At 54.3% G+C, this 23170-nt stretch overlaps 5 protein-coding genes across 5 annotated transcripts; 3 read left to right on the top strand and 2 right to left on the bottom strand.

The window, feature by feature from the left end:
* Nucleotides 1–724: 724 nt before the first annotated feature.
* On the top strand, nt 725–6938 carry MONBRDRAFT_7021 (uncharacterized protein; the record flags this gene model as incomplete). The annotated part of the gene is made up of 12 exons (XM_001744615.1): nt 725–805; nt 910–1024; nt 1495–1649; nt 1806–1960; nt 2069–2150; nt 2643–2840; nt 3484–3850; nt 4181–4488; nt 5615–5675; nt 5795–5892; nt 6144–6305; nt 6399–6938. 12 exons carry the CDS (start codon nt 725–727, stop codon nt 6936–6938), a joined length of 2322 nt encoding a protein of 773 aa, XP_001744667.1.
* A 3543-nt stretch (nt 6939–10481) lies between these two features.
* MONBRDRAFT_16015 (uncharacterized protein) lies at nt 10482–12336 on the bottom strand (the record flags this gene model as incomplete). Its single annotated transcript, XM_001744427.1, has 10 exons — nt 10482–10533; nt 10620–10693; nt 10797–10808; nt 10900–10974; nt 11126–11233; nt 11325–11396; nt 11488–11636; nt 11727–11843; nt 11952–12087; nt 12187–12336. Coding segments are annotated over 10 exons (945 nt in total), but the record flags the coding sequence as incomplete, so codon positions are not given.
* A 1037-nt stretch (nt 12337–13373) lies between these two features.
* On the top strand, nt 13374–16704 carry MONBRDRAFT_7019 (uncharacterized protein; the record flags this gene model as incomplete). Its single annotated transcript, XM_001744614.1, has 2 exons — nt 13374–13784; nt 14209–16704. 2 exons carry the CDS (start codon nt 13374–13376, stop codon nt 16702–16704), a joined length of 2907 nt encoding a protein of 968 aa, XP_001744666.1.
* A 227-nt stretch (nt 16705–16931) lies between these two features.
* MONBRDRAFT_31833 (uncharacterized protein) lies at nt 16932–17747 on the bottom strand (the record flags this gene model as incomplete). The annotated part of the gene is made up of 4 exons (XM_001744426.1): nt 16932–17135; nt 17276–17392; nt 17475–17526; nt 17631–17747. The coding sequence occupies 4 exons, from the start codon at nt 17745–17747 to the stop codon at nt 16981–16983; spliced, it is 441 nt and encodes a 146-aa protein (XP_001744478.1). The 3' UTR covers nt 16932–16980.
* A 1031-nt stretch (nt 17748–18778) lies between these two features.
* On the top strand, nt 18779–22887 carry MONBRDRAFT_24187 (uncharacterized protein; the record flags this gene model as incomplete). The annotated part of the gene is made up of 18 exons (XM_001744613.1): nt 18779–18845; nt 18938–19067; nt 19140–19309; nt 19431–19506; nt 19615–19679; nt 19766–19867; nt 19979–20068; nt 20354–20490; nt 20811–20915; nt 21069–21180; nt 21262–21376; nt 21456–21622; nt 21732–21820; nt 22019–22144; nt 22240–22282; nt 22368–22432; nt 22526–22613; nt 22706–22887. 18 exons carry the CDS (start codon nt 18779–18781, stop codon nt 22885–22887), a joined length of 1929 nt encoding a protein of 642 aa, XP_001744665.1.
* Between the last annotated feature and the right edge of the window lie 283 nt (nt 22888–23170).

The raw sequence follows: 23170 nt of genomic DNA, 5'->3' as shown, positions 1-23170 counted from the left end.
GAGAGAGAGAGAGAGAGAGAGAGAGAGAGAGAGAGAGAGAGAGAGAGAGAGAGAGAGAGAGAGAGAGAGAGAGAGAGAGAGAGAGAGAGAGAGAGAGAGAGAGAGAGAGATTTAGAGAGAGAGAGAGAAAGAGAGAGAAAGAGAGAGAGAGAGAAAGAGAGAGAAAGAGAGGGAGAGAGAGAAAGAGAGAGAAAGAGAGGGAGAGAGAGAGAGAGAGAGAGAGAGCAAACAAAACGGGGGAGGGACTTTGCCCTTTGTTGGACGTCAAATCACAAGTCCCTGGAAGAGGGCGGCGGTGGGAGGGGGTACTGACTGAACTGGCATCGTCTAGTGGTATTGGGGTACGTCCCGATCATCCCTTGTGCCTGTGCCTGTGCCTGTGTCTGTGTCTGTGGTGTGCTCGTGTGGGTGGGATATGTGGGTGCTGTCATGGCCACAGCACCATCTGGCCTGGAATGACGGGTTCTTGGTACACAAGGTGTTGACAAGAAGACCCGCTGGATCGCTGAGCTGGCTGCGTTTCACTGCACCTCACCAGACAACGTTGTGCTTGTCCACAGCCCAATCTCAACGGCTGGACAGCGTGTCACGTGAGGCGGTTGCAACGAGGTTGGAACACGGTAAGTCGCAACTGTACTGCCAAGGACTGGCATCTGACCTATGCGTCTTGATCAGTTGACGCCTGTCCATTCGCGTGACAAGCAGTTCCAAACAGACCGGCGCCATGAACAAGAGTACTCCGGGCACGGTCAAGGTGGGCTGCACTTATGAAAGTAGCCTGCCTTCGTTGCAGGAAGTCAATTTGGTACGTGCCTCCCTTCACTGCCATCGATCTCAATCAGCAAACAAGCCTGCCACGCCCCATCTCTGTTTACCACTGCTTGTCTGATGCTGGCCTTTGTGATGCAGAGCAACGAGTTGAGCAGTATCGTCGATGGGTTTTGCAAGGCCTTCAAGCTGGCCGACCCAAGCCAGTATCAGCTGCGTGATCAGAAAACACAGACCATATTGAAAGAAGAGGCAGGTCATTGCAGCCCCGTCTTACCAAAACCCATTTGGACTCAAAAATTCCTCCCCCCCCCCGCCTTTTTTTTTTTTTCTCACCACATTCCTCAACTTGAACAACTTGAACTTTGCCTATCGGCAGAACCGCGAGCAGCTGTTGTGCAATGGCGCCGTGTTTCAGCTGGAACTCGCCACAGTTCGTGCCCTAGCTCTTGTGTCGTCCGTACCCACACTGTTTTGCAACTTCTTGACACATGATATGTGTGTATTGTTCAAACAGCACGCGCGCGCCGCGCAAGCATTGCAAGCTCTTTCATCCAAGGCCCCCAACAAGACTTTGGAACAGCTCAAAACTTTAGTCAAGGATGTCGACTTTTCGCGGCATTTTGTGCAGGACAAAGGTGTGATTCCGAGCCAGATTGATGCGCCTGAAGCAAGACCATTCCCGAGTCATCGTCGTGCTTACTAGGGACTTCGCTCCGCTTTCAGGGCACATCAAACTGCTCGACTTTTTGCAGCAGCACCAGAGCAACTCGGACCACAAGACAGAATTTGGTTATGCCGTGCAGTGTCTGCAAACGCTGATGCATCACAACCTCGTGCCCATCACCTGCTTTGACGATCGAAAGGAGCTCGTCGATTTTGTAAGAGCCGCAGACGGGGATGGCAGGAGTTTTTGTGCTGCTGCCAGCAGTGTCGCCCCAGGCGCTTGTCGAGCGCCAGGCCTACCTGAGAGTCCATCCCGAATCGCAACTGACACTGGTGTTGGCAATGTCTGTGTTGGCAATGTCTGCTCTTAGCTCTTTGCCTTTATCAAGTCGGCTGCGCGACAGCCGGTCTTTGGTCAAAACCAAACCTACGAGTTGCTGGCATTGTACATTGAGCGCAGCGCTGATGGCATGACCCAGTTCAGCCGCAACATGCAAGTGGAGGACGTCATCAACTACATGAACTCGTAAGGCTCCGCCTCGCTGTATACCCCGGCATGGTTGCACCCGTCGCCGCTGATCAACGACTGACACGTGTTATCTTGCCTCACGATGATTCCACCCAATCATGCCAGTGACGAAAAACTTGCCAAACAGCATGCTTTGCCTTTTCTCAACGTTATCATGCGCAAGACGGTGCGGCCCCTGGAGCGCCAGGTACGTCCAAATGTAATGCTTACCCATACGTGCGGGTCATCTCCATCCATTGCATGCCCGTGCCTCTCATGTTACCGGTCCAACCTTGCGCAGAAGCTATTTACTCTATTGCAAGACTCAAAAGTGGTAAAGACACTGAGCAGCGTAGCTCGATCTTCGTTGGCCGTGGAGGGAACCCGTCATCAGCTCTGTGCGTCCAGAATGCGTTTGCTGCCTCTGTAGGTGTACTTGAGTGATCCTCACACGTTGGTGTATGTGTAACAGACGTTTTTCAGCGGCTCTGGCTCCGGCGCTACTACGAGCGCAGCCACTACTTTTTCACCACAGATGACACGGTACTGTCTACTTTTTTTTTATGTTTTTGTTTCATTTTTATTTTTTTTTCTTTTTGGACGCACTTACCTTGCAGCACATGTTGCCCTCGCTCAATGCACCCCTTTGTATGCAACACTGCAAAACGATGCTGGGTCGTTGGGGTGTGCTTGTCGACAGGATTGCGTTAAAAAGCTGGACATGTTGACTGACCCGCTGCGCGGTGAGAACGAGGAGAAAGACATCAAGCGAGACAAGCTCTACAAGATGTTGGGCTTTGAAAACTCGTTGGATGTGACCGAGTCACCCGAGCTGCTGTCCACTCCAGGCGTGCTGACGCTCGATGCCCTGGTCAAATTTATTGACATTGATGCCAAGGTGAGTCTTTTTGCGCCTTGACCTTGCGCCCTGCCACTGCAGCTGCAGCTTGCTCAACATGATTGTGGCGCTCACGTCAACGTTGTTTGAAAAAAAGCTCTATGAGCAATTGGTGCTGGAGCAGGTTTCGCGACCAGCCGGCTACGGCTGCTCTTTTGTGCGCATGTCGCAGCAAGTATGTACCTCGCCCAATTTTGGGTTTTGTCATGAGGGCACTCGCCGGCGTACGTGCACGCTCACAGACTTGTGCTTGTGCTACAACAGGTGCTCTTGATTCTGTTGGATATTCTCGGCGCGGGCCAAGATCGTGAGTGACTTTTCATACGTGGCAAAACCGGGCAGAGCCGCTGCGTCGACCACTTTTTTTTTTTTTTTTCTCTGTTTGCTTTCAACTGACTCGGTCCTGATCACTTGACTGCGGCCTTGCTTGCGGTGTGCTCATGTTGCCATGATTGAATGTGTTTCCTGCAGCCGACACAACGTCAGAGCACTTTTTCCCCTTTTTGTACACATCGTCACAGGCATTTTTTGAGGTCAGACTTGAGCATGTGTGAACCCGAGACAAGAATTTGACCCCTGCCCGTTGCCCAGTCGACCTGCTGGAACTCATGCTCGTACCTGCTCCTGGCTCAATGTGTATTAGCTCTTTGTCCACTGCACACACCTGGCGCTCCGGACATGGCGCGAGATGGAGGCGCGGACAGAAGATTTTGACAAGGTGGTGATTATGACGCGCCGACAAATTGAGGTGGCGTTTGCAGCACCAGAGGCCATTACGGACAAGGATCGTCTCAACGAGGTCCTGACGAGCAATTCGTACGAGAAGATGTTGGATCGCCAACGAATGGCGGAAAAGGAGGCCTTGCACAAGCAAATCCTGACTGAGCCAGTCAAGCGGTTGGAGCGCAAGCTGCGCGAGGACATGGTCAAGCTGGTTCGCTCGCATCACTGGAAGATCATGGAGCATGGTTTGCGTTTCACGGCCTGGGTCAAGGGTCGTCAAAAACGCGGTGAGCCTCGGGCATCCCACTTTTTGGATGATTGCGTGACGCAGAAGAACATTGACCCTTGTCAATTGCTTGGACACTCACGAGGTGCTGTGGTCGGGACCCATGCGTAGAATTGGCGTTCCTGGCTGAGCTGTCGCAGAATCACAAGACGCTGCGCTGGAGTGACCCCATCAACAAGGATCAGTCTACCGAGAAACCTCAAATGACACATCAATGTGAGATTTGGCCGCTCGCTCGCTCGCTCGGAGCCACACGCTCAATGATCCTGGAATTTGGCAGAGCACTTATCGTGATCCTCTCTGATCGACTTGGTTTTGAATCTGTGTGTAGGCGAAGTGCGCGACGTGGCGTGTCTGCTGGTCGGTGAAGAGGTAGAAGAGGTGTCCAACTTGAAGAAGAAGGACTCAGAGGAGATTAATCGCACCTTTGCCATCATGGGCGCTGGCATCGACGACAAGTTGATTTTTACCGCCGGCAAGCGGAGCGACGCCGCCATCTGGATCGATGGTCTCCGCGCCCTCACAGGTGGCGCGCCCACAGAGCCTGAATCAACTCGAGAGATTGATGACCTTTTGCAGCTTGAGGTCCGCTTGCACCTGCTCAATCTGCATGGCATTGAGCTTGGCTCGGCCCCAGCGGTACGTCAAGCATGTCTTACCACCCACTGACTCGTTTGTGTTGGGGCGAGGGCAACCTCTTCACTCACACTTGCTTGTACAGGTTCCGGCACCACCGACAAACTTTGACTTTCAGTATCAAGAGGACGATCACGCAAGCAGCGCATAGTGATACGAGATGCCTCGCAGGCCTTTTTTTTTTTTTTCTTTTTCTCTTCTCTTTTTGATTTGCTTTTTTGCGGGGCAGCGAGGTGGGTGGTGTTTCTTTGTGTTGCCCTATCTGTGCAAGCGTGTTTCAGGCATTTGTGGTCATGCGTTGGCCTAATGGACAAGTGAAGCCATCCAAAAAATCATCCACACCGCACCCGAGAAAATGCTGACAACCAAGTGAGACGCTCCTTTTTGACTTTTTGTCATCTAATGTCCTACCTATTACGGCTGCAGTTGTTGTTGTACCTCCCCCGGCCAAACACCTACAACAAACCACCAGCTGCAATTACCCGCTGTCAACACAGCAACAAGTCTGAACCCGCATAGTGGTAAATTAGCGTTCATATCTGCCTGACACCACAATAACCGTTTCTGTTAACTACAATAACTTACAATGCACAGCCAAACTTTGTCAACAATGACCTGAACGCGAAAGCAACTGCTCTCTCTCTCTCTCTCTCTCTCTCTCTCTCTCTCTCTCTCTCTCTCTCTCTCTCGCGCGCGCTCTGCTCGCTCGCCTCAGGGCCGTCGTCGTCACTCTTGAGTTCGTGTATTTTTTCCTCGTTTATGTCGTTTCCTTGAGCCTCCTTCTGACTGCCTGTCCTCCTCCGTTCTTCTTCTCCTTCTCCTGCTTCTCCCCGCCCGCTGCGGTGCTGTCCTCAGCAAAGCGCGTGACATCGCTGTCGTCATTCATCTTTTGGCCCACGGTCCATCATCAGCCGCCTTTTTTTTTTTCTTGCCGGTTATCCAACCTGAAAATGTCGGATGCCAAGCGTCTTTCTGAAGAGAATTTACCTGCCACGGTCAAACGCTCCAGCATGGGTAGCTCCCGTTCCGTACGTGGTCGCCGGCGTCGTGCCCCCTGCTTCGTGGCCAGCATCGACTCTTGCTCATGGCGGTCATTCCACTCCTCCGTCTGCGTTTGTCGTCTTTGCAGATGTCGCCCAGCCCCTTGAAGCCAGTCAGCCTCATCAACAAGGCTGATAACAACGATGCGAGTAGGTGGCTCGGGCCTCACTCAAACCACACGCGTTGATTCATGGCCGCGTGTCCTGACCGCACAAGAGCCATACCTCCTGCATCAGGCCTCTCATCATTCACATGCCAACCACTATAGAAAACATGACACCGCGCCGGCGTCGCCAACTTCCATCTGGCCCTGCCGGCATGCGCCGTGCACACTCCATCTCTTTCCTGCCCTCGCTATCGACCGAGGTATCTATCCACGTCGCCGCTTGTGTCCGACCTCTACACACGTCACCCTTTGCCTGCGTATGCTGTATCGTGCTGGACCTCAATTGACCTTTGTGACGCAGAAAAATGTGCAGCGCCGTCTTCCAGATCCAGCGCAGGGTCGCTTGATCCAGGCACGTTCGCGAACTGCTCTTTGCAGTCTGTTCCTTCCAACGTCCGAGCTCATGCGTTGTACTTGATTTGCCCTGTATCCTGCTCTTACTATCGTCCAGCACGTTCAAGAGTGTCTCAAGGAAGAGTCAGCCAAGCGTCTGCAAGTGGTGACCGAACTCAAGCTAGAAAAGGAGCAACGCTGGCAGCTCGAGGATGCCAATCACGCGCTGCGTGAGCAAATCATTGTCGTCGAGCAGAGCGTGCGCAAACTCAAAGAAGAGGTCCGTTGTCTGACTCGCGCCTTGGCGTACCGCCCAACAAATTAAGAGGCCACAGTGATCACCGCGGCTCACACTCGCAGCTCAACTTGGCAGATTGAGCGATTGTCGGTGGATGTTCAGACCGAGCGAGAGACTGCCGAGTCACTTCGGCGCCAAAATCTAGAGTTGCAACAGCAGCTTCGCAACAGTCGCTCACAGCTCGAGAAGCAAGGCGAGCATTTCCGTGCCCAGCAAGAGGCTGCCGACGATGTCGAGCAAACCATGAAGGAGGTGCGGCCCAACTCTGACTCGAAATTCTGCCTGCTCTACTTTGGCAAACCACGACCCCTGCCGATGCCCATCGCGCATGCGTCTCACATCGCAACAATCTCTCATCCTCTCCTTGTCTCGTGGACGCGCGTGCTCGATCAATTTTTTCGCGGCTCGATGCAGCACTTTGACCAACTTCAAGCAGAGCGAAGGCGGCGCGGCTATGCTGAAGAAAAGCTGGCAGCGCTTGTCGCCATTATCGAGGAGCGCCAGGCCGGTGCCAGCAAAGTTTTGCTGACCGAGGCCGAGGCTCACCTTGGTCGCGGGTCAATTCCAGACCGTCGACTGGCCAGCTCATCCACCCTGAGTCGCGTAGAGATCTGAGTGACTTGACATGGGTGAGCTGCCTGACATGCACGCGATGTGCCAGGCCGCTGCTGCTCAAGCAAGGCCATGTGTTCTTTGAATGTTCTATCCTCTTGTTGGGAGTGAATCGCGCCACTCTGATCTGCGATCTGTGGCTGCTGTGTGTACTTTCATCCCTCCTCTTCCGTGTGTTTTCTGCCCCGCTTCTTGTGTTAACTGCCGCAATCCCTTTGGCGCCGCATATCGACGTGCTGCCAAGTGGCCACATAAACGACCGAGACTTTGTTGTCTCCACTTGTAAATAATATTGGCTGTATCAGAGCGGGGGCGAGTGTCATACCCTCCAAATCAGGGTCAATCCATTCGTGACATTGGTGCATTGGATGTGATGTAATTTGGATGGAGATGGCTGAGCTCGCACACAACTGGCAAGATGAACACAACGCCGACACCTAACAATTTTGGCTGGAGACCATGCACACAGTGCACTGGGCGATCAGTGGCAGGTAGCGCAGCTACCCTGCACAAGCGTTTGGCTCTACTTGCCCTCGAGAAGCATGGCCTGAATCTTCTGGCGCGCTGCTTGCTCCTCCACAGTTGGTATGTAAGGCTCCGAGCTATCCTGGGGTGTTTCCGTTGACTGCGCCGCTTGGTCATGGCGCGCCTTGGCGCGTTCGTGAACGCGAAGCAAAAAGTTGCTGGCAAAGTAGTCGGAGTTTTCCTTTGCCAGCTCAGAATCCAAAAAAGTCACAAACTGCTCCTCGGGGCTGCACTCCTCAGAAGTCGATGCGTGATCCCTCGCCGTAGCTGCAGTGGCCTGGGCCTCGGTGGCCTCATCGTCTTGAGGTAGCACGGAAGCTCGGATACGCGGCCAAACCTCACGCAGATAATTCAGACCGCAGCTTTTGGTTGGCTTTTGACCCCTCTTTGCCAAAAGTCGGCAGGTCAAGGCCGCAGCTCGGTGGCGTGCCAACCGCTCTAGATACACCAAACCCTCCTCCTCCGCTTGCTGGGGCTCGAGGTCATCAAGATCCAACACGCAAGCATTCACGCCAACCAGGACTTGACGACAGAGTGTGTGACAGGTCGTCGCCGCCATGCCGTAGGAAACGAAATGGCTAAACACATTCTTCATGGCCTCGGCTATAGTGGGCCGCTGATTCAAGAGGGCCACCACGGCCTTCTGTTGCTCTTCAGTCAAATCCCCAAGCGCTGCCATCTTGCCGTTGAACAAACTTGAACAAACGAGTTGAAAATTGCCACATCAGACACTTGAACTTTAAAAATAAAAAAAGATGACATGAAGCATGAGTATGTTTGGAGTCATGACTTGTTCACTTATGGCATTTGACTGTGTGTGCCAAACAAGGCGACGAGTCGCAATTGACAATCTTGCCAGCATCATCGGGAATTCGTCCTTTCCCTTTTGAGTGTTCTTTTCGAGGGTCGCAGGTCGATTATTAACGGGTCAGCATGGGTGAGCGGCACCATTCAGCCAGCACAACGGACTCTGAGCAAGTGCCACTATGGCTCCGGATGGTGGCACAATCGCTTCAGCTGTGAATCGATGGCTTCCAGACTTGAGCGCCACGCAAACGGCATCCCTATGGGGTTGGACGTGGCCAAGGCAAACTGAGATGACGCCATCATCGACCCCCAACGCCAAAGCAACAACTTGGCCTGACACTTACAATAGGTCGATGTCAAACCCATGCTCGGTATTCGGTGCACCCGTCTTGCTAGGTAACCCACTGCGCGAAATGTTGGCAAGAACTGGGCCGTGGATTTGGCCGTCAACCGAGACGGTAACATTGAGTGGGGGCGTCCCGCCTCCAGCCAACTTATCGTCCCAAACCCAGCTGTAAAACCCCAGGCCCGCCAAGAACATGTGTGAGAAAATGGCGCAGGACAAAGGGTTGGAGGATATCAACGGCATCCACTCGGCTCATTATGACATATCAAGCTCCTCAGCATCTCCCAGCAAGACAGCAAGGCGGGTATACCATACCCTTGCAGAAAGCAGGGACCAGTGGAAGGATAGACGAGGCCATCAAAGTTTGAATGCAAGCCATCCTCAGGGGCTGAGCAAAGCAGTGATATGAGCCCATGCACAGACCAAGCGCACCCCCACTTCCCCACACAGTAGCAGCCATTGATCGACGCACAAGTAACATTGTTGGAGCAATGCGAGGGAGTTGGGTCTCCTCGCCATGGCGTCCACACATCTCCAAACTTGCTAGGATTGGACTGGGCGTCCATGGGCGAGTTGGCCTGATGCGAAAAAAAAAAAAAAAGCAAAGAAAGGGGTCCATTTGAAGTGTTTGAACCACTGGCTGCAACCACAGAGGCGCTAGCAAGACCAACCTGGGGAATTTGTGTGTCATTGTACACCCGCAGGCGCGCAAGTAGATCAGCTACGACCTGGAGGTGGGGTGAGGGTGGAGAGTTGTGTTCAAACATGCGTCAAGCCTAGCCAGCCACTGCAGAGGGGCTAATCTCGCAGCATATGAGGAAAAGCGCTTTGACTGCCCTGCTCACACAGGAATCCAGATCTTGAACCTACGTCGGGGTTTTGTGCTGCGACGTTGTGGTGCTCAAAGGGGTCGTTGACAACGTCAAAGAGGAAGATGCCACCTGCCTCATAAGCGGACGCATTGAAATTGCAAGGCAAGGCTACTCGAAAAAACAAAAAAAAAATTCGCGTGAGCTCGCTTTTCTTGCCGCGCGAGCGGCAACATGGCTGCATATCTGAGAAGGCGGGCACCACATACAGCTGCAATTGACGTCTGGTGGTGGGAGGGGAGGCGCGCCCCATTCCGGGGGTGGTGTCCATCCGTTGGGACACCACATGGTCGATGTTTCCGCAATAATGGGTAATGGAGAGCTATTGGGCTGCGCCTGTGAGATCATGGCGACTAGGTAAGTTGGACGCAAACTTAGCGGCCTGCTTTGCACATCGTGACCCAGGCTGACAAGGAGCACACCTCGCCCGATCGAAGAGTGCAGTAGTACGACTCTTTGAGGCCACCCTTCCACACCGAGGTGAACCCGTACAAAAGTTTCCACTGGTTCACACGAATGGCGCTCTGGCCATAGTACTGCAACAGCTCGAAGGAGGAGAAAGCATGAGGGCAAAGTCTTTTCAATCCGATAGCAAAACGCGGCTCGATGACACAAGAACGCACCCGGCACGACCCGGAATCAAGCTTGCAACCGGTCGGGTTAAGATTCAGTAGCAGCTCAGTGCGCGGCGAGGGCTTTCCTTGCGCAATTGTAGCCCACTGATCAATGCCATCTATGGTGATTACAAGTGAGGACAGCCAACCAGTTAAAATCAAAATCCCGCAATCAGGTATGGACCAACGAATTCAAGCGTTGACGCACCAAGAGGCGGGGGCGGGGGCAATCCAGGACGACTCAAATTGCCCAGAGACAAGCCAGCGATACCATGCACAATGGTTGGGAGCCTGAAACAATGCCAATGAACCAGACCGATGAACTGACCCAGCCATCCGTGTCATCATATGAGACAGGTGCTGAGTGAAATTAAAAGTAGTGGCCTCACCAATCCGAAACGTGGATCAGCTCGTCGGAGATAAAGCCACGTTGTGACCTGGTAACAGACGGTGCGAGCATGGTGACAACACGTGGCAGCTGTGGGCTGTTCAACTGGCAAAGACAGGCGAAATTGGAGCCTACTCGTTCAACAGGGGCGAGTTGACAAAGCCAACACCTCTCATGCCACCCTCAAAAGTGGTGGCCTTTTGGCCACGCTGTGACCGGCCAGAACAAGTGGTGATGAGAACACATAAAAGCAATGGCATTGATCATCATCATGACCCACAGCCACTGTAGACGCCAGCGGCAAATGCTTACAAGAGGATAGTTCTGTCAGCATGACGGAGCAAGGAGGAGTCAATGAGCCGTCACAGCAGTTGCAAATGCCCATGTGCGTAGAATGCATTTGGGCTAGACGTACCGAGCCACCCGTCTCCGGGTTGCCACCATTATCTGTGGTAAAGATGAGCACAGTGTCGTTCCAAAGACCAAGTTGCTGAAGAGGATTCATGAGTGGTATGACGGCCATTTGTGATCATGACGGGCCGCAAGTGCAGCAAGCGGGTAGGCGGAGTGAGGGCCTGCGAATAATTAGATCCCGTCGCCTCTGCTTTTGGTGACCGCACTCCGACTTTGCACTTTCTTACTTTGTATGTTGCGGTAATATTGCGCACGCTCTCATCCACGGCCCGCATCATGCCACACAAAATTCGGCGAGTAGGGCGGTCTTCAGGAATGGTATCCAAGCAGTAGCCCTGTCGCGTGGTGGAGATGCCTGAGCAAGAGCTTGGTCGTGTCTCCCCTGATCAGTCGTCTCACAAAAGGTCAGCAGTCTTCTGGGCACACCTCAAGATAGGACATGGGCACCTGATTAGGTGCATGGACAGCCTGATGGGCCACGTAAGCAAATGTGGATTGCTGGCAAAGGGTGGGCCATCGTGCATATGAGAAGAGGTGGCACCAAAGAATGCGAGATGGCTAGAGTGGGTTCGAACGTGTACACACTGACTTCAGTTTCAGCGGCCGTGGTGATAAACTGCTGGACGCGCGAGGTTAACAACTCGGTCATGTAGACGCCAGTGTGGTTGTCATCCGCAAGATCGGGGGCAAAGTCGTGCCGCAAATCCAGATAATTGCCGACGCGGTGTGTAAAATAATCTACAAGATTTCAGTTGGAATTCAGTTGGAACAGCAGTGTCCACAGGCAAGCCAGCTCAAAGAGTTTGCTGCAAAGGAGAAAGCACTGACCATTGAAAGCATTGTAAAAACCGCTAAAAGTGTCAAAGCCTCGACATGTAGGCGTGCAGCCCCAGGAGGTCATGCCGGCATCCCACTTGCCCCCGGCAAAAGTGGCCCAGCCCCCCTCTAATGCCAGCACACCAGCAAGTCAGGCGGTCAGCTGAAATTGCAATAATGGGGACGTTTGGTATCGACCGAAGCGCAAGAGGTGAAGAGGGTGCAGAATAGGAGTACCTTGAAGGTGTTCGCCGATGGTTTTGACGGTCAAAGGGAGTTGATCTGGATGACCGTCCACGATCACTTCGGCATTCATGCCCAGAGTGTAGGCATAGCGCCCGCTGAGCAGACTGGTCCGAGTAGGGCTGCACAGCTGCATGCTCGATCATTGGATGGTTCAAGGCTGAACTGAGGAGCCGGATAGGAGTTTCAAAAGCCTCACAGCAGTGCGCATGCCGGCGACAAGTGCTACCTGGTTCACGTAGTAACTTTCCAGACGTACGCCAGAAAGAGCCAGCTCGTCGATGCTGGGGGTCGGGATCATGGGACCAAAGGCCACATCAGGGTAGGTTTGATTCTTGTAACTGACGTCCGTGAAGCCTAGCACAGCCACGTTCAACCGCCCAGCAGGGCAAGCCACGCGCCGATCCAGTGAGCTTACCCGCCAGTCGCCGTGCGATCAAACTTCAACGCTGGCTGGCGCCACTGACCAAGATCATCGATGACAAACATCAAAACGTGACGGCGGGCCGCTGCTCCCGCGAGCCACCCCACCAAAAGAAGACTCCAGCCCCACATCATTGCGCCCAATCACGCTCAACTCGCCCAGCCACGATCTCCGAGCGCATCTATTGTTTTCAAACGAGATGGCCGCCTGGCGCAACCCGATGGTGTAAAATGAGCCCAAACTGTCTGGCACTTTTTAGCCTTTTTGCTCCTTTGAACTTGTGGACTACCTCACCGCGAACCCCAGCTCCAGCTGCAAAATGAACCAGCCAGAACTGTGCATTTATTCCATAGCTTTCATTAGATCCCCACCCTTGCTCCCCAAAGCCCCCGCAATCTTCCGCTCCCCTTCATACCCCCTCGCACCCCCTCGCACCCCCTCCTCTGCGCCCTCTGTCTTGTTGCTGCTCCCACTACGACTGCTGCTGCTACATGGGATGCTTCTGTTTGTCATCGTTAGTGATGCTCTTTTTGTCTCTCTCATGAATAAACACACACACTCACGCTCTCTCTCTCAAGCTCTCTCTCTCAAGCTCTCGCTCTCTCTCAAGCTCTCTCTCTCTCTCTCTCAAGCTCTCTCTCTCTCTCTCAAGCTCTCTCTCTCAAGCTCTCTCTCTCTCAAGCTCTCTCTCTCTCTCAAGCTCTCTCTCCCTCTCTCTCAAGCTCTCTCTCTCTCAAGCTCTCTCTCTTTAAGCTCTCTCTCTGAAGCTCTCTCTGAAGCTTTCTGAAGTTCCTCAAGCTCTCCCTCTCTCTCTGCGAAATTTAAAATTTCAGAGGGTCAGACGACTTTTTCTCTCTCCCTTTCTTCCTTGTTGGTGTGTGGCCCCTGGCCTGGGCTACGAGGGGAGAGGGGGACGCGCGCGCGCTCTTGTGCGTGTGCATGTTTGTGTGCTCAACTGAACAGGGTTGTGCCCGTCTGTGAAGTGGGGCATGATGGCAGTGAATGGCATGGAGCTGGGCCAATGGCTGTCACATCAGGACGATCACACACGCCAACAGTTTTGGGTGGATCTGCTTTTTCATCAGCCCCCAGAGGATCTGGTGTTTGTGCAGAACACGGCTCGACGATTGCAGTCCTACCACCGGGTTCGACAGGGCGAGCTGCCCAATCAATCGGTCTTGGATCAAACCGAGGCCTTGCATGGCGTCGAGGCCAAGGCTTTTGCTGCGCAGGTTCAAGATCAGCTTCATGGCATTGAAGAACACCAGCGCGAGCTGGCCTTTGCCGCAGAGCAGCGCGAGCTCAAGCGCCAGCAGAACGAGCTCCTCAATGGTCTCTTGGGCCAATATCAAACTGCCACACAAAAAGTCTTGGCTGCCGCCGAAACCGCCGTCAAGCTCGAGGTACCTCCTTGCAAACGCATACGCGCCGCTCCGATCGTAACGTCGACGTCTCACCTCTGGGCCACAGACTCCCGTAGGCCAACAGCATGCGTCTGAAAGTGGGGCAGCAGACGTGGTCCTGATTAGCTCTGAAATGGTGGCAGCCGAACTCTTGCAAGACGCCGTAATGGGCACTCCCGTGTTCTATCGATTCGAAGGTGTGTGCAAATTCCCCAGTCGCGCTTGGGCAGAGCAGGACTGCAAGTGACGCAACCCCAGGCCATACCGAACAAGCGTCTGCCACCTTTTGAGCCGATGCCGCTCATCACCGCCTCTGGGTGCCTTTGAACAGAGGTGGATTCGAGCACCCTTTTGCAACGCATCACCAATCTAGCTGCAGATCGCCTTCTTGACGGGTTGGGCCTCGTGGCGCATGCCTCCCCAGGCCAACTGCGGATCGCCCCAGGTACATGCCTTCCGTGTCAGGCCGCATTTGCGAGGCAGTACTCCCCCACCGCCCAGCTCACCCACCGTGCCATGTGAAGATTTATGCCTGACCCACCTCAACCTAGAAGAAGAGCGCATCCAAAGCTTCTTGTCTGGCCTGGCCGCATGTCTTCGCCCCGACAAGGGAGTGCTTCACCTATTTGCACCACGTTTACTATATGCCGGTATGACTGTGCTGGTCGCCTCCAACCCGTGGGTCGTCATGTCCAGCATCTCCGGCGCTAGTATGCCTGTCGCGTATCTCACTCCCTTTTGTTCTGGTACACGCTGTGCAACCGCGTGTCGGCTCATCTGCTCATATCTCCTCTTAGAGGCGGGACTCGAACTGGTCAATCAGCTGCGCTTGATCTTGGGTCGCACGGTCACCGTATCCAATGACGTTATAGCTCACCCGGCAGACCTGGCCTTTGATGCTCGTTTGCTGGGTGGCATCTCTCCAGAGGGGCGACGCTTCTTCCTGCCCACGCCGCTGGCCACCTGGCGACGCTCGGCCGGACTGCTGCATGAACTGGTCGTGGCTGGCCGTCGCTGGCTGCAGTCGCAGCTGGACCTACATGGAGATGCGATTATTGACCACCACTGGTGCCGAATCATCACCCACATTGTAGGCTGGAATCGCTGGCTTGCACTTGAGGAGCAGCTTCGGCCCGTTTTAAACTGGCTTCAGCTGCTGCGGCACGACAACGACTTGAGCGTTGAATCCTGGGCCGAACTCATTCGATTGCTGGAAACGGCCATGGCCGAGAAGCGTCATGCTCTGGCTATTGAGGACAAGGCCGGTGATGAGGCACGGAAGGAGGCGCGAATTCTTGAGCGCCTGGCAGCAGAGCATGATGAAGCACGAACCAACGCACAGGCCAAGCTTAAGGGCATGAGCCGGCTCATACCACGCTTGCAACGCCTCATCGAGGTCCAGGAAGATCTAGATCTCGATCTAGAAACGGCCATGGATGAGTTGGACGAGGAGATGGTGCGCTGGGTTGAGGCCCCGTTACTGAGCAAGCATCAGGCTGGCGATGCCGCTGGCCTGGCCAGCCTAACCTATGCCGACCGCATTGATCTCCTTATACAAGGAGACGTGGACACCGAGGCAGCAGTGGAGGCGCTGACCCTGGAGCGACGCTCGTTTCAGTTGCAGCCCGAAAGCGTTATTGACTATGCTCTGGGCTTTCCCGTGACCTCACCCGCCGTTGCCTGGCGCGTCTTGACGCGTGCCGAGCAAGACTATCTCGACCTCTTGGATTTGCATCAATGGCTCAACATTCAACCGCTCGTGGTGGTGCTTCGCGACCGAGGTCTCACGCACAACGTCATTGACCGTGCCCTACGGACGCTGCAGCGGCATGAGGGAGGTGATCGCCCACCCCTGCGTGCTCTACCGCGCGCATTACAGGAGGAGCAAGAGTTTTTGACGCTCGAAGAATTTGTGGCCATGTTCTGGGACTGGCTGCAGCTGATCGAGGTGCACGAAGCCTTTTTCAACGATCTGTTGGCAGGGATGGACGAATTGGCCATAGCAGAGGAGAACGAAGATGCCAGCGGCACGCTGGGCGCGCTTGATCGACTGGCGCAGGCGCTCCTCGAGCTGGCGGAAACCTTGCGCCCGACCCTGCAAACGCTTTTGCGAAATGTTGAGAATGGTCTGCATCGGTTTGGTGCCGCCATGGAACGCAGTGCCCTTTTGCGTAGCTTTCTGTGCCGCGCCAAATATAGTCAGCACGCCCCCACGGCGTTGTCATTCTGGCGCCTGCATCTTCTACCCTTGCAGCGAATAAGTTTCTATCGTTGGTGTTGTGGTGAACTGCTGCGTTTGACAGCTGCACCAACCCAGCGCCAGGCCTTGGGTCAAGCCATGGACACCTTTGGCAAGCTGTGCCGTGGTTTGGATCGCACAGCCGCGACATCGGCTCGTACGGCTGCGGCAACGCTGGCGCGGCGAGCCGGTGCCGATGATGAGCTGCCCTCGGATGCTGTACTTGTCCAGCGCTTTGTGGTGGTGGCACGAGAGCGCGTCGTGCTACACGACGACTCGGACCTGGTGGAAACCTACGGAGCGGCCGAGGAGGAACATTCGGTTGGCGTGATGCGTGCGCTGGGCGAGGCTCTCGTAGCCGTCACTCCCTCGGAACTCCACTTTCTAGAGGTCTGGGAGGAGTGCGTGGCCGTGGGCCAAGCGGCGGTGACGCGCCTGCGCACGTTGATTGTTTTGCCTCGCCATGTCGTTGAAGATGTATACCTGTCCTCGGAATATGTTCAAGATTTGGACTTGGATGGTGTGGTGCTTTGTGTCACCATGACGCCAGGCGCACAAGCCGATAGCAACACAGATGCCATGGGTGGAGACGAGGCCTGGGAAGACACATCCCTCGTGAAGCTCTATCATCGCAACCCCGGACAGCTTGAGGCGCTTGAGCACGTACTGCTCAGTTCTTAAGGATTAAAGCTCTTCATGTGATTATTGTGTACGGCTGGACCATGATGGTGTGAACTGTTTTTTTGTTTGTTTCTTGGCAGGCTGTGCCTGCTTCGGTCTACCCAGCCCTTAGATGTGTAATTGCATGTACAAAGAATGTACATTTCTAGACGTGTGCCATGCAAGTGGGTGCCTCGACGGATTTGCAAACATTTGCCGTGGTATTTATGAGATGAATCTAGGTGAGTGGATAGCAAGACTGCAATTAGACGGTCCACCAGCATGGGAGAGAGATCTTTAGGCCGTGATGATGCTGTAGCATGAGTGAATGGCCATGCCCAACATGGCAATGAGGCCAATGTAGCCAAAAGAACCGCGGTGGCGCTTTTCCGGGTCGCCTGTGCAGTAGCCCAGAGCATAGAAAAAGCGCGAGGCCACGTAAACTTGACCACCTAGATACCAGCCATACACATACATAAAAAAAAAAAAAAATCGAAAAGATGAGAAAGAGTGGACATGTTTGCGCTGGGCATGGCAGAGGAAACACGCTTCAAAGCAAACCCGGGCGGTCCTTATTGGTATTATGACGCACCGATGGCGGTGTAAAGGGGGTACTTGATGGCCGCGAGGAAAAGAAGGGTCAAAAAGGTAGGGGTGTTCTCAAGCAGGTTCTGGTGTGCGCGCTGAACGCAGTTGAAGAGGTCGGCGTCTGTGTGCAAAACATTCACGATGAGCTGCACCGCATCAGATATGAATTTGGTGCGCATGATCGAGGCCAGGCCGATACTGACCCTTCTTGGTGGTGCACTTGCCATCACCGGGACGGGCATACATGGTGGGGTACTACGAGGTGGCAGGGGTACAAGAAACAAGGCAGAGTCAGGATATCGTAAGCGTGGCAAGCATAAGCAGGCCAAGCGGCATGTGATCAGGGGGCGGACTCATACGCCAATTTTCCATTTCTTGCGGGCACCGCCGACACGGAAGCTAAAGTAGAGGCACACGATGAGGTGCTCGATGGCAACGAGGCCAACGTAGCCAAAGGCGGAGTCAAAAGACAGCATCTTGTCGCTTGTAGAATGTGCAGGGAAATGCTCTGCACGATTGACGCGAAACAGGGAGTGTGTGAGCCAAGTCACGTGCAACAAGCTGAAAAAGAAAGTGCCCGAAAGAGGTGAAACGGGTTGTTGGCCGTGGCAAGTCAATTGCAAGAGCCACGTCAGTCAGGTGCTCGTGGTCAAAAGATGTCTGGGCAGATGACTGATGCTCCACAAAGAGTGTCATGCCCCGATTGCGTGACAGCAGAGCAAGACGCGGTCGGACGTTGTGCCAGAAGGCTGTACAACGCTCAGAGCGGCTGCCTGCCCGTTTGTTGTCACTGCCCGATGGGTTTGCTCCACTGACACACCAAACGAAATGGGACGACTGGATTGACTTGGCAAACCCGATCAACCCATCACGAGACGCGGTAGCAGCATCTGCTCAAAGCAAAGCCAGCCCCACCCAGCCTCACCTCCAAGGGCTGATTGATGGCACGCTGCCCTTTTCCCACTGCGTCTGTGTGCTCCGTGTTTGTGTGTGTGTGTGTGGCAAGTTCACTGACCTCGGCAAAGTAAACTGACTGAGGTCGACAACTTTAACCGGGTTATGCCACACCAAATGACGCTGAGGTGACGCTCGCAGTTGCAGCGCGCGTGCTGCTCACCGCACCGCATATTTCGGTATTCTCACTGCTTACGCGAGCATTTCTCACATCCGATGGAATGTCATCATTTTTGTGACGTAAGAATGGCGCAATCGAGAAGTGGCGGACATCCGGACGAGAGAGAGAGAGAGAGAGAGGAATGCGCGCTGTTCCGTGCAAACCTCCCCCCTCGGCCCGGCCCGCCTGCTTCCACGCTCAGGTTTGGTGGCTTTGAATGTCCACAGGCAGGGAAAGTGGGTGGGCGATAAGCGTGGTACAAAGGGTGTTCGCGCTTCTGCACTTTTTTTGCCTTGTTTTTTTTTTCCGAGTGTGTGAGAATTCAGCGAGCTGGCTGAGCGTACATCAAGGACAACATCGCGACGAATCACGCCGCCATCTCCAACCAGAGAGATGCGCGCCTCTAATGCACTGCTTCTGAGTTTCGTGGTGGCCTTCATTGTCGTTCCTAGTCGAGCAGGTGCGTCAGAGCTGCCAAGGACGGCGAAACTCTCTTCACTCATAGCGACCGACCCCCCAATTGACAATTTTTGCTACCGTGGTGCGACTCAGGCAAGCGCACGCTGATCCTGCAAAGTCCAGCTGTGAGCACGGAAACCAACGATACCATTGCAGGCTCCCCCCTCATTGCCACCGTCCCCAACAACGCCCTCAACACCTTTGCCACCCTTGCCGCCTTTCGGTGAGTAAACTCATGCGCCTTGCCCCAACAGCGACGACTCTCACTCCGGTCTAAAACTCCTTGCCGTACCAGGTTCAACACCTTTGATCTGAGCCGTCAGGCCATCATCTCACATGCAGCGTTTGAGCTGGCTGCCCCAGCCAACACGGGCAGCCTTGGCAACTGCTCCATCCGTATTGCCTTTGCCACCGCCAACGCGAGCACCGTCCTGACCACCGCCGACCGAGACCTCACCGCACGCGGTTTGTCGCGCACCTTGGAAGCACACATACCCGCTTCCCATCCGATCGGCCATCTTTCAATCTCGCTGTCAATTGGAGATGCAACTGATGCCTTCTGCCGATGTCAAAGAAATCTTGCCAGGCACCGAGGTCTACTGGAAGCCCTCAGATTTCGGCTCGCTCGAGGTCCAGACCTACGCCACCCCATCTCTGCGTCGGTCAGTTTACACGGCCACTTGCCAGCCCCACGCGGTCCGTGTTGTCATGGACCAGGTGCCAAAGCGTTCACCTCATGACGAATCACATTATCAATCACGCTTTGGTAGCGCTTTGCGGGCCTTTCTCAAGCAAGACAACTGGAACCCTGGCGATTCGATCTTAATCTTGCTTGGTGGGCATCTCAGACTGAAGTTGTATTTTCTCGTCCTCTAGCTTTTGTGCTGCTCATTATCATGGGCCCCCATCTGTTCGCTGCAGGCGATGGAGACGATGCTGCCGAGCGCTCGGGCAACTATCGCTCCTTCTACACGGGTCAGAGTGGCTCCACGAGCCCCCAGTTCAAGATCCAATACATTGAACGTACGCGGTTTGATCCAGCAAGACTGGCCCTTTTCTACATGGCATGTCCTTTAATGTACACCCATTCATGACGGTGTTTTCCTTGCTCGCCTCTTTTGTTTTTTCCCTCAGTCAAAGCCAGTCATCCAGAACTGGAATCGTTTCGCAAAGCCTGCAACTGGTTTGCGAGCGAGGCTGGCGTTGCCTTTGTGGGTGCTGCAGGTACGCCACCACACATGACGCGAATTTGCGTCTTTCTCCCAATTTCACCCCCTCCCAAAGGCCTTTCCCACTCATCGCATGGGAATGGCCGTTAGCGGTGCTACTTCTGGCTTGTATTGCCATTTCGGCTTGGCTTCTCAACCGAGAACAATCTTACTCCGGTAACAACCTCGCCCCCGTCCTTGCTTGATGTCCCCGAACGTACACTGCTGCTACTGCGTAACTCTACATCTCATCCCGTGTAATCCCCTGCACGCTTTGCGATAAAAACGGGGCATGAATCAGGCCGAGAAACTGCCATCGGTCTGAAAGCTTTGTCCAAGAAAAGCCATGCAGATCTGTTTGGGGGCCCACGTAGCTCCAAGCGTGTCCGACAAGAGCTCATTACCGAATTTGATGATTGGTGTCTCAGCTCCAAGCAGGTGCGTGAAAGCTTTAGCGTTAGGGTTAGGGTTAGGGTCATCATCTTGTAGCATCCTGATGGAAACACCGATTTTTCCTCTGCATCACGACCACAGTATCAACACTCACATATGCACATCATTTCTCGTAGCTTTTTCTTGGCCCTGAACTGGGCCGCGGGCATTTCGGTTTTATCTACCAGGCAACTGGGCACCACATCCGAGAATTTGACAATGCCGAGGTGATGCACGGCTTCCACCACGCGTAGGAACTCCCGTCTCCAGCACTTGCATTGCAGTTCTCACAGCTGCCCACGTTCCGGTACTCGCCAAACCATCAGGTGGCCGTCAAGGCTTGCTCCATGCCCCCTGGCTCACCCGAGTACTCCAACTTTGTTATTGCAGCCCGAATCATGCGGGCCTACGCCGTACCGCATCACATGAATGTGAGTGCCGTGTTGCTCTGCCAAAAGGATGACATGAAGCGCACGTACACACACACACATCCACGCACCCCATACAAGAACAACTTGCGCAAAGCTTAACAAGCAACATTCCTCTTTGCTACTGTCACGGCATTCTCTTCTCGGCCCCTTTAGGTGCTGCGTTTCCTTGGTCTCTGCTGGGACTCGGAGACCCTCATGGTTGTCACCGAGTTTTGCTCACGCGGCTCGCTTCAGCACGTGCTTCGTAACGCTCGGCCCAGTCAAGGTATGGCCATCGCCTCGTTTCCCGTCACGACGGCTCGCTCTCTCCTCGCTAGATAAGAAACCTGGCGCGTTGCGTTTTTAGGCCAAGATTCGCCCCACCTGAACCTTCTGGACCGCATCAAGATGGCAGCAGATGTTGCTCGTGGCATGGCCTACTTGGCAAATCAAGAGTTTGTGCACCGGGATCTCTGCGCCAGGTTTGCTGCTCGTGCACTGCGCCTGCCAATGACCTAGATGATGGCCCACTAATCCACGCAAAACACCATCGCCTCGTAGAAACTGTCTGGTTCATGAAAATATGACTGCCAAAATCAGCGGCTTTGACGCTTCGACCATGGTGAACCAAAGCCCCATGGACATGCAAAATGGACAGAACATCCTGAACGTGCGCTGGATGGCGCCTCAGGTGCTGACCGAAGCGCGGTTTAGTAACAAATCTGACGGTAGGATGGTCCTGATCTGGTTTTATTTGCTTTTGGCGGCGGGGCCACGCAACCGACCAGCAATAGATAGCACCGGTGTCTGATCATTACTCACGACGCGCCTGGGCAGTCTGGTCGTTTGGCGTGCTGTTGTTTGAATGCATGACCTTTGCAAGCAAGCCCTATGCAGATCTCTCCAACGGTGACGTATGTCACCAGGTATGTTTGCCCGGTGAAAACCAGAAGCAAGCCTCTGCATCCCCATCTGGCCGCGCTTTTCATAACGGCAAACCCTGTCATGTTTGCATAGGTACCTCGAGGCCACATTATGCACCGCCCCAAGGAATGCCCAGCTTCAATGTATGCACCAGCCAGACACTTGGTTATTGCAATTCACCTTTCATCCGTGCTCGGCAGCGTGGCTTCAAGCTCACTCGATCGGCTTGGGGCACGGGCATGTCTAGTTACCGCATCATGCGCAGCTGCTGGCACATGGGCCCTAGCTCACGACCGGACTTTGAAGATCTGCTGTCGGCTTTGAGCGTGAGTCCGGGCACATGTCTCACAGTTTTCCGAGCACCGAGTATCCTTGTTTCTGCCGCCTATACTCACCAAATCTATATCAATGGGTGTGGCAGGAGGAGCTGCGCGGCTTTCAGGAGCGAGGTATTCAAGCAGAAGGTATGCCGTGTTGGAATTCCGGCACACACGCGAGCAGCGCTCGGCACCTGAGCAACAACAAATGCCGACTGTATGTACTGCACAGATTTCCAGGATGCTGGTGACCACCGCCTCAGCCAAGCGAGTTCGCGCTCAGGGTCCAAGCCCAAGGTTCGTTTGGAGTTGCAAGGCATCAAGGTCCCTGATTTCTGGTCTGGCCTCGGCCTCAAAAGCCTGCGGTCACGCTGGGTACTCGCGCGATAGCTGGTGCCGCGACCATCGCAGTTTATCATGTCGCATAGCTCGACCAATGTACACCCAAGTCTGATGCAGGCGCAGGCCATGTCGCGAGGTCAGTCGCCGGGTTTTTGCGCGAGCTGGCCATTCTCACAGCTGAAAGTTTGCCGTTGCTGACATGTTCTCTCGTGTGCTCCCCACCATCAGCACACTCAAAGCAAAGTCTGGTGTCTCAGCACGGGCATGGTCGCAGTCTGCGCTCAGCTCACTCCACTCACTCCAATTCGACCACCATGACGGCGATTCATCACGGAGGCTCAGAATTGGCTGACCTCTCAGAGTCACCCATTCCCGAGCAGCTCTTGAACAAGGTGCGAAATAAAATTTGATGGACTTGTTGAGTTTCCACTTCCCTCCACTTCACCTGACCTTGCACCTGTAATGCTCTGTTCATTTGCCCGTGGCCTCTCTGCAGAATGTGTACGAGGTTGATGCTGCGACAGCGCAAAGTGCGCCGCGCATGGCAGGCCTGCGGACACACATGGGAAACAACACGCTGGGCCGCAGCATTAAAAAGTCTGCCCAAGACCTTCGTGGCGTAAGCTGCCGAGCGACTTTGCAATGACAATCTGCTCCCACTTGGCTGCATACACTGGCAGGCCATTCACATTC

This window comes from Monosiga brevicollis, genomic scaffold (genome assembly GCF_000002865.3).
Source record: "Monosiga brevicollis MX1 MONBRscaffold_6 genomic scaffold, whole genome shotgun sequence".
Taxonomy (NCBI): domain Eukaryota; class Choanoflagellata; order Craspedida; family Salpingoecidae; genus Monosiga; species Monosiga brevicollis.
Note: the sequence above shows the minus strand (reverse complement) of the source record. Positions and strands in the feature narration are given on the sequence as shown.